Below are 15,658 nucleotides of genomic sequence, written 5' to 3' on the forward strand. Positions count from 1 at the left end.
GGACTCAGCTGTGAGCAAAACTGTTCTCTGCAGCTTCCTTCTAGATCTGAAACAAATTCAAAAAATATGATTTTTTTCCCCCCTTATTTTATAAGCTGTGAATTCTCAGTCGATGACTCCGAGTCATTAGAGGCATTGAAATGACTTTGAGGCATCAATGTCGAAATCAAAATTTGCCAAACATCTATTTTGTAAATAAGAATCTTCCCAGTCCCCCATACCTGAGCCTCTGTGCCATAAGATAGCTCTCTGCCTCTTGGATGCCAACTACCTGTGTTTCTCTCAAGCAATGCCCTACCAGCACCTCCATTTTTGACGTCTGGATGTTTGTTTCGCTTTTGCTGCCATCTATTTTTCATTTCGGAAAATGTCTTTTGTTTCTGTTCGGTTGATGAGATATGAATTGTGAATCTGTGTTACATGGTCATTCAATTAAGCCTGCTGTTACCTGTCTCACTCATTTCGAACTTGACCGATGAAAGAAATGAAGGGGTCGACAAACTTAAGAATAGCGGCAAAAGTCCTACTACTTCTTAAAGGTTTTTTTTAGTAAATAGGAGGCAGATTTTCCTGCATCTCTTTGTTTTTAGATATTCTACATTTCCAGCTGAGGTCGCATTGTTTACAACTTGCCTCTTAGAATCATATCGCTGTTTGGTTTCTTGAAAAAATTTGCAGAATAAACCCATACTGATGTGACACGGCTTAATAACCACAAGCTCAGAGCTCAGTTCAGTGCATTTCTATGCCTTATCAGGTTTATTTTTGTTGTCCAGTCACTGTTCTTCTTGTCGGGTCATTTGTATACAGTAAACAGGTCATTGTTGTAACAAAGCACTTGGGCATATTGTAGGTCTGCTCCACCGAATCGAAATGGTCAAAAAGAAAGGCAACGTTATATAATATGAACAATAGAGATATCACTATTAACTGCTATACTTACAATAACAAACAGTAACTGTACCCCTGCTCGTGTAAGAAAAATGAGAAATAGTCCAAAATATTTTGTAAATTTTATTTATGAAATTAAGAATTGTCATGAAAAAGAGGAAAAAAGGACTTTTGTACGTCTATGACTTCCCCATACACTGTACCCATGCCACTGTTCAGTCACAAATAAAATATCATGTGATTCCCACTTTTCAGCTCGGTTTTCTTTTCTTTCTTTAACCTGATTCCGTCTTTCTAATAATCTACTGTAAAGACCACTAAAGCAGCCAACAGAGGTTGCTCTCCTCACACAAATACTTCTCCTCTATGCAGTCAATCAGTGTCATGTGACTATGTATGTGAAATATTAGTATCATCCTCACTTGTTCCTTTTTGTGCAGAAGTATTCAAGCCAAAATGCACTTGAAGTATCAAAAGTCAAAGTACTCATTATACAGAAAATGCCCCTGTTACCAATATATAACTATATATGACATTATTAGATTTTTAATACTGATGCGTCAGTGTATAAGCAACATTTAGCTGGTCAAAGTGGAGCAAGATTGAACTACTTTTGATACACATAGGAAGTTTATTTTAGTGGTTCCCAACCTAAGGGTTGGACCCCCTACAAAGGGTCACAAGATAAATCTTGGGGGTCGTGCGATTTTTAACAGGGTAGAAAAAAAGAAGGAAAAAAGTTCTGCTACATGTATTTGTATTCTTTTTTTTTTTTTTACTTTTCTGCAGTCTTTGCTTTTGTTGTGAAACACTGGAAAATGTGACTTCTTTTAGCCTCGAACAGTTATTTTGATGAAACAATCTGTGACGTTTAGAGGGGAAATCACTTTTTGTGGAACTGCAAAGAACTCATAAACATCTGGTTTTTGTAAAGGGTCACAAGCTAAAAAGGTTGAGAACCACTGGTTTATTATTTTGCAACACTTTGTATTTTATAAGCTTAGCATATGTTTACAGTATGTTTATATAAAATCTTAATCTGAAAGGTAATTCCAGCTGCCAAATAAAGGTAGTGGAGTAAAAAGTACAATGTATTCTTTTAAAGTACATGTATAATGTAGCATAAAACAAAAACATTCCTGTAGAGTACAAGTACCTCAAAATTGTACTTAAATACAGTACTTTTGTTATTAAATTGTTACTTTCCACCACTGCTGTCCTTACAAACATTGATCTACCAATCGCTTCCCACTGCACATCCTGCAAGGACATATCTTAATATAGTGTTTGTTATAGTTACATTATTGGTAGCAGTATTAGTACAACTTATTAGATATTAGTTAGTATTAGTGTGTCTCGCCTTTCACTGAGTAAGTAAATTACAGCTGGGTCATGGGATTGTGTCATTCTGTAAACTCCAAAATGAGTGAAGGTAAACAAAGTTTAAAGGTCACAAGTACACAAACATGACTCACATGGTTTGACCACAGAAGTCTTTGACTGGAATTTATTACAAAGCCTTAATTTTCCGTCACTGTCATATGTTATCTAAAGTATGTTTTCTAGCCATTACAGATTCATCCTATTACTACAGATTATACACAATAAAGTTTATGATAACTGAAAAGACATGCAGACCTCCTGGTTGCCTATTAAACTTGCCTGCAGATTCTAAACAGCTTCATTATAAACCTGAGGTCTGTGTCAACCTTTGTGAAATACACACTGACACAAAACCTAACACCACAACACCTAGTTTTGTGGCTGTCAGGCCTGCAGTATTTTGTATTCAGCTCCACCTCTGAGCCTAATGGCAGCAGTGAGTTCATATCCAGGCCATTATTGATCAGTGTGTGTTTACATAGAGAGCTGAGCAGTGTCCTCTACTCGTTCACAGTCACTCATAACACACAACCATGCTTTCTGTGGTGATATGGACGAGTGCACTCAGTTTTCAGCGCTGTCTACTGCATCTTACTTTGAGCTTGGTGCTGCTAAGGTAGGTATTTTATTTGTCTGTTTAGTAATAGATTGCCTTTAGTTTTTTTCATTTTCTGGTTAAGTAAAATTTTCATTGAGGTTAACTAATATAACCGCTGTCAAGACTGATTCCTAATAATGCTCAAAATGTTTCCACTGTTAGTTCTGTCAGTACTACTTTGCTTCCAAAGAGGTAAAAATGCCTGTTAATGTCCATTTGTTTTGATTTGATTTTTCATCTACATGTCACAGCAAAGTTGCCGTCACAACAGCGAACAATGAAGAGCCTAGTGTTCGTGAAGCTCGGTCAGTCAGCGGTCAGGTGGTAGTTCATCCAGTGGACTGTGTTTTATCAGAGTGGAGCGCATGGTCACGCTGTGACACCTGTCAGAAAAAAAGAGTAAGTATGATGATACCAGACAGGTGATAGTGGGCCTGGGAGACATCACAGCTACAATACGCGGCATGCGTTTGTTGGCCCATCAGGACACCACAATGTTTGCCTGATAATCTGTTATTAAAACGGAATAAAATCACCCATAGCTGATATTTTGTGCTGGTGTTTAACATGTTTAAATTAAAAGTGCAGTCAGAGACACGACAAGGAATGGCCATTTATAGCAAATTGTTATAGTCTACAGTTAAATATGGCAGAAAAGGTTTAGCTCCGCCCTTAACACATACATGAACATTAAATCTAACTACAATTACGGTTGTATGCCTCCGCCAACCAGTCAAGCTGCAGTTTACATCGATGTCTGTCCAGACTCATATAATATACAGTATGTAGTGGATAAGGAATTGAATAAAAGGTATAAAGTGTACTTTTTGGCTAAATGGAAGTTATCACTATACTGATGATACATATGTGTGATTCCAGTGAATATACATTGTTGAACTGATTAATAAAGGATTATCATAGATGTATTGGCTAAACAGGTACACATGTACTTGATATGAACATAGCTAATGTACAAAATGTGGTGTGGCATTTTTAGATGCAAAGCCTCTCTGTGAGCTGTAGGTGAAACTCACTCACTCACAGGATCACGATTAGCTGGGCGCGCTCCAATACGTTGTTTGCAGTCACGTGATTCCGATGACGCTCGAAATTCAGAATCCAAGTGAAAGGCAGAGTGGAAGAGATGGAGGAAAGCCCGTACTGCGCTAGTTATTGTTCACTCATTGCGTCGTCCCAGTCAACATGTGTTTGAAATCTGGAATCGCCCAATTCATTCTTAAATCATGGCTAAAAACCTATTTGAGGTCACAATGACCTTTGACCTTTGAGTCAAAAGTGTCACCTATTCAGTGTCTGACCAACTCTGAAATATGGTCACAATCTCCCCTTCTATTCCTGACTTATGGTGTTGAATAATGACAAAAAAGTGTTTTTCCAGGACATTATGATGTCACAGTGAAGTTGACCTTTGACCTTTTGGGTAGAAAATGCTGTCACTTCAACGTTGTATCCCATTAAACATCCCTCCAGGCGTTCCTGAGATATTGCGTTCAAGAATGGGACGGACAGACAACCCAAAAACATAATGCCTCCGGCCACGGCCATTTCCAACGCGGAGGCATAAAGAAAATCACATAAAGAGGAGGTTTGAGTGATGGAGGGAGCTGTGGCAGAAAACTGGGTTAGCATGAGTGTATCAGCTGAGTATCGGATTATAATAGTCGCGCTGTACGCCTGCATGAATATGATTGTATGTATCTAGTCAGCTGAATGAGCCAGTGATTGTGAAGCAGGAGTTTTTGCCAAACAGCTAAGGCAAGCGCAACTTTAGTGATCTGCCTGAACTAACGCCATGATTCATTGTTACAAAAGATTTTAAGTTTTCATTGTTTCCCCCATAATGTGGAAAAGCCTCTGAATCAGCCACCATCATGTGACACCAAAATTCCACAATGAACACAATGATATCATTTGATCAGCAGCTTCTTGTGCTCCTCAACCAACTTCCTCCATTCAGTGGCAGGACATTACAAATACATTATAGGCATTTAAGTGAAGAGTTTCTTTTACAAAAACCTTCTAACCTTAAAGGAAAAGTTTTAGGAAACATTTTGGAAAATAGGCTGTCTTGCTGAGAGTTATGAGAAGATTGGTACCTCTCTCATTTTTGAGAGTGTTATCAATCTTCTCATCTAACTCTCAGCAATAAATAAATAAATATATTTCCCAACTTTTCCTTTAACTAACACTGTTAACCCTAACTTAACAATCAAGCAAATCAATAACAATTTTTTTTTTAAACACTTCATGGACTGCATATAGCCAATATCCCACTAAGCTACTGGCTGGACAAATTGAGATTAGATTTGGATAAATAAATCATTCTTATAGTGCTAGGATTGAGAGATAATTCAAATTCTGTATTCTGAGGCATTCAATATTTCTGCTGGCTATTTTTCTGTGAGGTAGTATTCCACTGCTGGCAAGCGTCTCAGCTGATGTACTTCAGTGCTCTATCTCATTCACTTTACAAGGAGGGGGATTAATAACCTTGACATGACAAAGTGAAAACAGCCCTCTAATGGGATTACGGCTGTTATAGTTCCCCGGGGCAGTTTCAGAGCTCTTCCACCACCTTTATTGGGTAGTGGCGAGCCTTCCTCTGTGTTTCTCTGACCATTTATGCGTTTGTCTCCCTTAACCCTCCAGTTTCGCTATGCTAAACTGGACCAGCCGTCTCAGTTTGGAGGGCAACCATGCAATTCTCATGGCAGGGAGGAAGAGGCCTGTGATGTTCCACCCCGCTATACCTGTGACAATGTTCCTTTGTGTGAGGGATTCTTCTGCACCCAAACAGGTATCTCCTACACTCATTCCCATACAGGGGTTTGAGCTGGACTATTTCTTGGCCAAGTGCAGTGACTTCCTGGAGTCTTAACTCTTCGACAGAGCCCGGCTAGCTGTTTCCCACTGCCTTCAGTTTTTATGCTAAGCTAAGCTAATCGGCTGTTAACTGTAGCGTCATATTTAGCATGCAGACGTGGTATTGATCTTCTCATCTAACATTCAGCAAGAAAGCAAATAAGCATATTTCCAAAATGTCAAACTAATAATTTTTTTTATCTTGTTTTGGAAATGAATCACTAATAAATGCCATCCACGTCTCTCCTCTCCTTCAGGTCGCTGTATTCCCAGAACTCTGCAGTGTAGCGGGGAGGATGACTGTGGGGACATGTCAGATGAAGTCGGCTGTAAGAAGGTTTCCAAGCCATGCAGGGGGGAGGTTGAAGAGTATTGGGGAATCGAAAACCTTGCCAAAGGGTGAGTCACATTCCCATTAGTCTGCAATGTGAGTCCCAGATAGTTTGGAGGATTTAGATACGTAAACATGTTGCTCTTCTCAAATCAATCTGCTCACCGTTAATGCCGCTGCTGTTACTCACCTTTCAGAATCAACATCTTGAACAGTAACCTGGAGGGAGTGGTGCTTGATAACAGATATTACGCTGGCAGCTGCTTACCACAATACATCCAGGATGTCAGATTCAGGAAGCCTTACAACTTGCAACAGTACACTCTACAGGTGGAACCGGCTGGCAATCACACTTTTGTATAAAGAGTACTGAGTTGCAGTTGATATACGAGATTATAGTTTTTTTCTGTACAACTTTCTAATGCAGCACCCTTTATTATCTTATTTTTTCTGCAATTTCCATCTCATTATTTTATCTGTTATTCCGTGTTCTAAACATAGCTTACAGGACATTTTGCTTCCAATGTATCTACAGACAAAAGGCTCGTATGATTTCACCCTGCAGTCTTTTGAGTCATACTCTGACTACATGGACCACACCGTGAAGGAACGCATGACCAAAACCACTGTTTCCTTTGGCTTTGCCATTCCAGGCATAGCTGAATTTGGCTACAACTTCAATGATGCCAAATACACCAAGTCAGTTCAGAAGATCCGCCGTGCTTCTGGCAAGGTGAGATATCGTTGTCTTTCCTGACACTTTTCTCCTACTGATTTCTGAAAAACACAACAAACCGAACTAAACTTTCCAGACTTACGATTTATACAAACGCACAAGTCATTTAAAATGTCTAAAACCTCCCACTTCAGTCTTAACCTGAAAGCAGTGAAGTATCCATCACCTGCCTCCCGCTGATTCTCCCCTCAGACTAACAGCTTTGTGAGGGCAAAAGCAGAGCTGGAGCTGGCCCAGTACATGTTGAAGTCAGACGATTTGATGCTTCACCCTGAGTTCCTGCAGCGCCTGCGCTCCCTGCCGCAGTCTTATGTTTATGGGGAATACAGACAGATCTTCAGAGACTACGGCACCCATTACATCACAGAGGCTGCGCTCGGAGGAGACTATGAGCACACTATCATCCTGAACAAGGAGAAGCTCGAGAAGTCAGGTAATAGGTAATATCAGTGGCTCCCAAACTGGAGTCATGGGGGATCCTTAAGTTTGGCTTCATTTCTTTATTTGCTACACGTTGCAAGAAATCATAAGATAATTAATTATGTATAGGTAGGTAAACTGATAAACAATTTCGCTGCAATGTTCATCCTCATGGCCCAATTTTGAGAACAATAATCTAATTTTGAAAGGCAGTAACCACCACCTGACAGAGTTTTGTTGTTCTAGATTACTCTTTGGAAGACTACAAGCGCTGTACGCAGTCAGGCCTTAAGGTTGGGGCCAACATCTATGGTGTTTATGTGTCGGCGGGGATTCAGGGTGGATCCTGTAATGGCCTGCTGAATGAGATGGGAGGTGAGGTTCCATCTTTTTGCAGAATATGTTCTGTTTGACATCAGACACATGAACTGACGCTAAAACTCTGAAGTCATTGTGTCTCTCTGCAGAGGACACAGTGCATGGCAGCATGGTGGAGGACTTTGTTGCTGTTGTGAGGGGTGGGAGTAGTGAATCCATCACTGCTTTGGTGTCTAAAAAGCTTCCCACCCCGCAGCTGATGGGGCTATGGGGTGACGGCGTGCGTGCTAACCCTGACTTCATTCGCACAACAGTGAGTTTCTTTCACTAAATCTCGTGTTTTGCTTCCTTTTTTCTCACTTACCTTGTGTATTTCTGTTTTTGTTCATACTACATGCTATAGTCCCATTCATAATGCTCTCTCATCTACGTATTTCTTTACTCCCACAATCATTTCTGACATTAACACAATTAACACCGCTTTCTGTTCGTCCTTTATATTTCACCATCTCAATTTGCAGCTATAATGAAACTATCTATAAGGAATTTGTGACTAATTTATGCAGAAACATTTACAAAAGAGTTGGTCAGTGGTGGTACGAGGAACAGCTAGGCTGGTCAATTGCAAGTTGGAGAACAAACAGCAAAAGATGCCAAATAGCAACTGTGCCAAATACAAATTGGCTGCCTTGCTACAACATGCCACAGCATTTGTGGGGCTTTTCAGTTGGCTCTGTACAAAAAACTAAATCCACAAGAACTGAATTTAAACAGTAAATAATGGTTTAATAATGACATTCATGTCTCATTAGACACGGCCGCTGTATGAGCTGGTGACCTCCAGAGACTTCTCCCATGATGCCACACTGAAAAGAAACCTGAAGAGAGCTCTGTCAGAGTACCTGGCAGAGGCTAGTCCATGTCGATGTGCTCCCTGCCGCAACAACGGAGTGGCCGTTTTGAGAGGTACCTCAGAGGATATTATTGTTTGGTGTTCATGATTCTACAGATGACCAGTTTTTGTTCCCAAACAAAATAATAGTACAGAAAGTGACTTTGATGATGATGACAATGATGATAATGGTGTTGGTGACAATTAAGATGGTGAAAGAAATATCTCCCTCAACAGGCACCAGGTGTGACTGTGTGTGTCCTGTTGGCTACACTGGACGGGGCTGTGAGATCACTCAAAGGCAGAAAGGTTAGCACTCAAGATCCAAAATACAAAACACTGCATACAACACAATATTATTTTTCTTTCTTTGCTCTAAACCTACTGAGCTATTGACACAATGATATGAGATATGATATGGCTCCTTCTGACAGATATAGCCATTGACGGCAGCTGGAGCTGTTGGGGTGCGTGGTCACCCTGCAGTGGAAGAACGATGACGAGGAGTCGACAGTGTAACAACCCAGCGCCCAGTGATGGAGGCCTGGCATGCAGAGGACTGCAGCAAGAGTCTACGGAATGCTGAAATCTGCTCAACAGCCCTGATTGTCAACCCTGACATAAAGATTTATATAAACTTCCTTGAAAATAGAAGTTTAGTCTGCGGTGTGTGTGTCTTTTGACTGCCTGGTGTGACATAATGAATCATATTTGAATAAAAACAGACTTGGAAATGGGATATCTTCAATGAATATTTTATGAAGAATGTTAAACCATGTGTGTCATTTCTAGATATCTGCCTTAGGCACTGACCTGGATTCAGCTTCTGTTACCCAAATTTAACCTTCACATTGGAGGCAATTTAAGAAAGCATCTAAAATTGACAGTTTCACTGTGCTTCAAAAAAGTTCAGACAGGAAAACATTAACATACACGTAGTTAAGTCTGCACAACACATTTATTCCTACCTATTTCAAGGTAGTGTGTCCTGATAAGGGACATAGATTTAATTTTATTTTTGAGAGCTCCGACATTAAAAAGATTGTGAAAGAGCAGTTTTTATTGATTGAAAAAACTCTCCTCTTATGAATTAATACTTAAGAGCATCTGAGTCTGAGGGAAACACTTTAACAGCGTTGAGTCTGAGAGGAGGAGCCCAGGCAGGTTGCTCCGCCCCCGTCAGGTGCAGGATTATCACAGGTTCTTGTCCGAGTCTTCCTCCCTGATGCACAGGATGACCAGGCCCCCCAGCACGACCACGACCCATCTGTCCTGGTATCTGCCACGTAAAATTAAGGGGGTTTTAAGCTGATTTTAACAGAAGGATATAGATTTGGAAACAGGATATGTCTGCACACTACTCCATCACATCCTCTGACCCGAGGAGCAAGTGCAACAGGATGCTGATGCTGATCACTCAGCAAATGGAGAATAGTCCCTATCAATCTCTACACTTGCACTTGTTGTCAGGCAGTCAAATGGGGAAAGAACAGATCCAAGTTAAGGGTATTACCAAATAAACAACTTCCTGTCAGTTAGAAGTAACAAAGTAGTTTGAGGTACTAGCACTTTACTTGACCTTATATGTTTTGTGAGACTGTAGTTTTACTCCATGGCATTTTAGAAGGAAATATTTTACAGCTGACAGCTGTAATTACCTGTTCACAAAACAAGGTCTGGATGCATTACACCGCCCGCAACATTATGAATTATTACACTGAAAGGAAACATTCCTGATAATGAGTATGTTAGCTTTTGATATTAATGCATTTAAAGGTCCAGTGTGTACAATTTAGGAGGAGCATTTGGCAGAAATGGAATATAATATTTATTAGTATGTTTTAATTAGTGTATAATCAAATGAAAATAAGAATCGTTGTGTTTTCATTACCTTAGAATAAGCTGTTTTTATCTACATGGGGAGCAGGTCCCCTTCCACGGAGGCTGCCATGTTTTTACAGAAGCCCAGTCTAGATAGGGCTGTTTGTGGTTTTCGCAAGTTTTGCGGCCACCGTAGTTTCTCCTACATGCTTGGAAGGGGAGGGTGAGGCGAGCAGTATTCAAATGGTTGAAAACTGTAATTTCACCACTAGATGCCACTAAATCCGACACACTGGACCTTTAACGGCTATGTAAAATTTTGAATGCAAGGATTTTGAATGGAATATTTATCCTGTATGGAATTGCTGCTTTTATTTAAAGGACTAGTTTGACAGATTTAGATGAGAAGTTTGATACCACTCTCATATCTATACTTTAAATGAAGCTACAGCCAGCAGCCAGTTAGCTTAGCGTAGCACAAAGACTGGAAGGAGGGGGGAACAGCTAGCCTGGCTTTTGTTTGTTTAATCCATACAAAAACTGCAGTGTAAAAACAACAAGCTGTGTTTTTTTATGTGCTGATCTATTTCTTGAGCGGGCATAGTGACTTCCTGGCGTCTCTGCTGGTTGCCTGGCAACCATCACGCTCACTGCACCCAGCGAAGAAGCTTGTCATTTTTACACTTTTTACACACAGTTTTTGTGTGGATTAAACAAACAAAAATGTTAATTAGTGAGCTTTAGAGGAGCTGGTAGGCAGATTTTTTACTTTTGGACAGGGCCAGGCTAGCTCTTTCCTTCTTCTTTGAGTCTTTACGCTAAGCTAAGCTAAGCTAAGCTAAGCTAACCGTCTCCTGTCTCCAGCTTCATATTTAACGGACAGGTACGAAAGTGGTATCTTCTCATCTAACTCTCGGCAAGAAAGCAAAAAAGCGTATATATATATATATCCAAAAATGTCAAACTATTCCTTTGTTTAAGCAAATGATTTGCATATCTGTTTTTACTTCTGACAAAAGTCTCACCTCTTCTGAGAGTCTCTTCACAGGCCTGTCCCTGGTAACCTGACTTACAGATGCAGTTACAGGAGGTACCCGTGAGGACAGGGATCCCGTTGTGCCTGCAGGGGGCGCAGCGACAGGAGTCGAACTGCTGCAGATACTCATCCCAGCCCCTCTGCAAGTTGGCCAGTCTCGCACCTACATGGTCAGCGGCTGTGCTGAGGCGCACTAGCTCATAAATTGGCATGGTCTGGGTCATAGGGGAGGAAGGACAGAGACAAGAAGAGGAGAAGGTGGAAACTTAATAAAAAGCAGATGACTACACCAGCAAAGGCACAAAAGTAGTGTGAGGTCATACATTGAGAATTTGACTATAGCTCATGTTTTGTTTTTCTTCTCTCTTAAGAGCATGTTATGTCAAATCATTGAAAATGTTTCTTCCAGCAAGTTACCTCATATTCAATGAGTGTTGGGTTGTATTTGAGAGTCGCTCCCCAGTTCCTGTAGGTGTCAGGGTTCCTTATAGCCAACAGGCCACTGCTGCTGTGTGGGATTCCCCCCTTCACTAGAGTAACAATGTCTTCAATCACAGCTGAACTAGAGTCCTTGACTACATTTCAAAAGAACATTTAAAAAAAAAATCACATTTGTAATGCAAGCTCTGATAACACATTAGTACAACAAGCCTTCATATCATTTAACAGTTGTATGGAAATTAGACATATTTACAAATAAAGCAAATAAACTCAAATTCAAACTAGGTTTTAGGTATTAAGAGGACCTCAAGTAGGGTTAGCTACCGATTTAATTTTAATGTCTCACCTTGTTGAAATGTTCCCTCTTTACTGCACGGATTCACACCCACTTTGAGGTCTGCTGTTGCATAGCTGCCGAGGGGAATGCTTATACCAAGAGAGACACCAATGCAGCGACCTGCTTGTTCACCCTCAATTTCTGTGAGGGTTACGGAGGAGAATTAAATGATTAAAGGTTACTTTACATTCCATTTCCTATTAGATGATATTGATTGATTAACAAACTGGAAAGCCCACAGTACTTGATTCTGCCATAGATGTTTTGTTGACAACCACAACATATTCAAGGGTTCCACCCATAACTCCCTCTGTGACATAGTGGGTGCCAAATGTGTTGAAGAAGCGGGAGTACATCCCAAAGTCATACTGCTCGGGGAGCTCCATGAGTGAAACGTAGAAATCTTCATGAAGCATCAACTTATTGCTTCTCATTTTGAAGTGGGCTGTTTGTACTTTGGACCAAAGCCTAACGAACCCTAGGTCCTGAAGACAAAGAGAAGTAGAAAAAGTAATAATGATGAAAAAAGTTTTATAAAATTGTAACTTCTTTATACCCCAAATAATGTCCTTTAGAGCACAAGCACTCAACACTTTTTAAAGGAGTTCAAAATTTTGGGTAATACGTATTTTCTTTCTTGCCAAGAGTTAGATGAGAAGATCAATACCGCTCTCACATTTAACCGTTAAGTATTAAGCTACAGCTAGGAGACTGTTTGCTTACCTTAGCATAAAGACTGAAAACAGGGGAAACAGCAAGAAATGGATAATTAACGGACAGACGTAAGAGTGGTATCAATCTTCTCATCTAACTCTTGGCAAGAAAACAAACAAGCATATTTCCCAAAGTGACTAAGTGAAAAACTATTGCTTTACCAAACCCTGACCTCAAACAATTAATAATGTTTTTAATGTTTTTAAAACATTAAACAAAACTAATTGCCCTTGGTATCATTTAAAATATGTTGACCTGTGGGTCAATAGATCATACCTGGCTTTTATACTGCGTTATGTTCCGGAGAAATTCAGATTCCCGACTTGCACTCAGTCCCGCTTCCACATAATAGATCCCAACTGTGAAGCCGGCATTGGAAGAACTCATACTTTTCCTTGCTTCCAGCATGCTCGTCATGTCTTCATAGTATTCCTGAGAGCCCTCTGACGTAGCTTGAGCCTGTAACAGGTTAAACCTTATGTCAGAATGTCTTAGCCCAAACAGCCCATTTATTAAGCTACACAAAAAAATTAATCACAACATTACAATACCACAAAACGGTAGGTATGGTAGTTGTAAGGTTTCCTGTAGTTCTTCTCGTCTTCATTGTAGTGCAGGTTCTCACAGAATGAGTCATAGACGAATTTCCTCCATTCGCCATTATAGACATATTCACACTTTCCTCCAAAGTACTTTGGGTCAATTACATGATCCACAAAGTCTCCAGTCAAGACGTTGAAGCTAGGCAAAGTAGAATAATTGAAATGATTCATTAAGTAAAGGTATGAAGATTAAATTAGACATATGTCAAGCAAAAGAAATAATGGTGTGATTTGCTGACTAGTGAAATTATGTGTATATATCTCCTATGTTTTAAAGCAATTTGCTAGGCAAAAGATATATATATATATATATATATATATATATATATATATATATATATATATATATATATATATATATATGATGTGTTGATGATGTACGTGCTTATTGAAGTTATTTTCTACAACTGGTAATTCATGCTTTTGCATTTGCATCTGTCATGTGACAATGTGATATAAAAAAAGTGAAGTGAATAATAGCAATAACACCATTATTAGCTATGAAGCATTTACCCTTGAGTGCCACGTTCAGCACCAGGGATCAGCATTAGGGTGGAACACTTGTCGTCTCTCTGGTTGAAGCTGTCACAGCCCTCTTCATCAGAAAAATCCTCACAGTCTGACTCTCCATTACAGCGAAGGGACTGGCTGATGCAGCGCCCTGGATAGACAGAGAGACAGTCTCGGTCACACAGATTTACAGATGTATGTACTGTACATGCGTGTGTGCACACACCAACAGATAAAACACCTTCAGCTTAAAGAGAATGCGTTGTCTGAGTGGTCGTTAAAGGGACTTGCCAGTTTCTTTGCATGTGAAGCTCTCTCCACAGTAATCTGGCACCAGACACTGTGTGGTTGCTGTTGGACATACCAGCCTCTCCCACAGTGTGTCAGTGCACTCTGTGCCACCAAACTGTGAGGGCTTCTCCATGTATCGGAAACGGAACTAAGGCAGAGTTAAAAATGAGTTAGCACTTAAAATCACTCAGTATGTCAATTCCCTTATACCATTGCTGAGATATAGATTCATACAGAAACGCTCTAGAAGTAGGCCACATATATTGCACTGCGTTATGTTCATAGTGGTGCAGTTAAAATCATGTAAATGTTCATTTCTACATTTCATGTAAGCAGCTATGTAATATTTGATATGTAGTGTCTACAAGTGGTTCCAAAGATCATAAACGAGTTTTGTATTTTGGACATAGCCTGAAATGTCAGGCCCACTTTAATTGACTTTATTGGAGCCGGAGTGCCGATTTTTGTTCCCTTTGGACCTATTGATCATCTCATCACTAATGTATTGATCTGAGCTACCTGACAAAAAACCGTCCAGTTTCAACCCCAGTGTTTTTGGAGAGAGTTCTAGTTTTACTATTGCCAGGTATTGCACAAGTCACCCACAGTAAAAGTTGTAATCATAATTTTCATTCAACATCTTTAAATTACTGATGTATGCAGTTTATTGAGAAAAACACCATTACCTTTTTGTCTGTGCAGGAGTTACAAGGAGTCCAAGATGACCACCCCCCGAGCTTACAGTTAATGGGAATCGGTCTGTTTACAGCTCTGGTCCTCCTTATCTCAGCCCCACCCCCCCCCACCCCCCCAAAAAACACCCATTATCATTTCAGTTCTTCTTCTAATACCCATGGTGCACAGGATATATTAAATCCAGCGATCAAGATGTTATCAAGTGAATGTAAGAGGTAGTGAAGCAAGGAATACTGCACCTGCTATCAGCAGTTGTCCATGGCCTCCTGGATGCATTCACAATTGGGCTAAAACTGAAAAACAGATGCAGCGTGCATGAAGCCAGGAGTAGATTAATAAATATTCCCATACTGAAAATGAGTAGCTAGTCCTTAAGATGAAAAAGCCACATCACAAAACAGCTTTTGTGTTGTGACTTCTACCACTGCAGTCTTGACCAACCACAGTGAATGATTGATCAAGAGTAAACACATGCTCTTACAACAGTTGGGAAAGTTTTTTTTTTTTTTAATGATCTATAACCCCCATTCTCATTTTCACCCCTGCAAACACTCCAATCCAGCCAGAACATGTTGTCCCAATATACACAAACACTTTCACTGTAACAAAAGTATTTCAAACACCTCAAACTGAAACACAAACGTTTTCCTTCTTACAATATCTGCAGTGAGATGATCCATTATTATTATTAGTATCATAATCATTATTGTTATTATTAATATTAGTCTATGCTATCCACATACAAAGCATAGTGGCTT

At 40.0% G+C, this 15,658-nt stretch overlaps 2 protein-coding genes across 2 annotated transcripts in view; one reads left to right on the forward strand and one right to left on the reverse strand.

Moving 5' to 3' along the window:
- The window catches only part of LOC122886710 (complement component C8 beta chain-like), a 53,053-nt gene extending 43,862 nt beyond the window's left edge, over positions 1-9,191 (forward strand). The window contains exons 15-26 of the mRNA XM_044219237.1: positions 2,800-2,890; positions 3,124-3,271; positions 5,543-5,690; positions 6,013-6,154; positions 6,284-6,416; positions 6,622-6,819; positions 7,015-7,255; positions 7,489-7,617; positions 7,710-7,873; positions 8,373-8,526; positions 8,690-8,761; positions 8,887-9,191. Of these exons, the coding sequence (XP_044075172.1) occupies positions 2,800-2,890; positions 3,124-3,271; positions 5,543-5,690; positions 6,013-6,154; positions 6,284-6,416; positions 6,622-6,819; positions 7,015-7,255; positions 7,489-7,617; positions 7,710-7,873; positions 8,373-8,526; positions 8,690-8,761; positions 8,887-9,038 (1,772 nt within the window). The 3' untranslated portion in view covers positions 9,039-9,191. The remainder of the gene's footprint in view (positions 1-2,799; positions 2,891-3,123; positions 3,272-5,542; positions 5,691-6,012; positions 6,155-6,283; positions 6,417-6,621; positions 6,820-7,014; positions 7,256-7,488; positions 7,618-7,709; positions 7,874-8,372; positions 8,527-8,689; positions 8,762-8,886) is intronic.
- Positions 9,192-9,391: 200 nt separating this feature from the next.
- On the reverse strand, positions 9,392-15,350 carry c8a (complement component 8, alpha polypeptide). The gene is made up of 11 exons (XM_044220909.1): positions 15,140-15,350; positions 14,891-14,999; positions 14,205-14,352; positions 13,917-14,064; positions 13,353-13,542; positions 13,078-13,260; positions 12,332-12,572; positions 12,097-12,228; positions 11,727-11,884; positions 11,299-11,524; positions 9,392-9,731 (listed from the first exon to the last, which is right to left on the reverse strand). The coding sequence occupies exons 1-11, from the start codon at positions 15,247-15,249 to the stop codon at positions 9,580-9,582; spliced, it is 1,797 nt and encodes a 598-aa protein (XP_044076844.1). The 5' UTR covers positions 15,250-15,350; the 3' UTR covers positions 9,392-9,579.
- Between the last annotated feature and the right edge of the window lie 308 nt (positions 15,351-15,658).

The sequence above is a fragment of the Siniperca chuatsi genome, linkage group LG13, assembly GCF_020085105.1.
Source record: "Siniperca chuatsi isolate FFG_IHB_CAS linkage group LG13, ASM2008510v1, whole genome shotgun sequence".
NCBI classification, from domain to species: domain Eukaryota; kingdom Metazoa; phylum Chordata; class Actinopteri; order Centrarchiformes; family Sinipercidae; genus Siniperca; species Siniperca chuatsi.

What these genes read in the sequence shown, in the direction of transcription:
- c8a (XM_044220909.1), bottom strand. Translation starts at nt 15,249, where the DNA reads ATGGGAATATTTATTAATCTACTCCTGGCTTCATGCACGCTGCATCTG. An exon ending in TGGACAACTGCTGATAGCAG is followed by an intron (nt 15,000 to 15,139) that starts GTGCAGTATTCC and finishes GGTGGGGGGGGG; the next exon opens with TGGGGCTGAGATAAGGAGGA. An exon ending in CAACACTCATTGAATATGAG is followed by an intron (nt 11,525 to 11,726) that starts GTAACTTGCTGG and finishes CCTATGACCCAG; the next exon opens with ACCATGCCAATTTATGAGCT.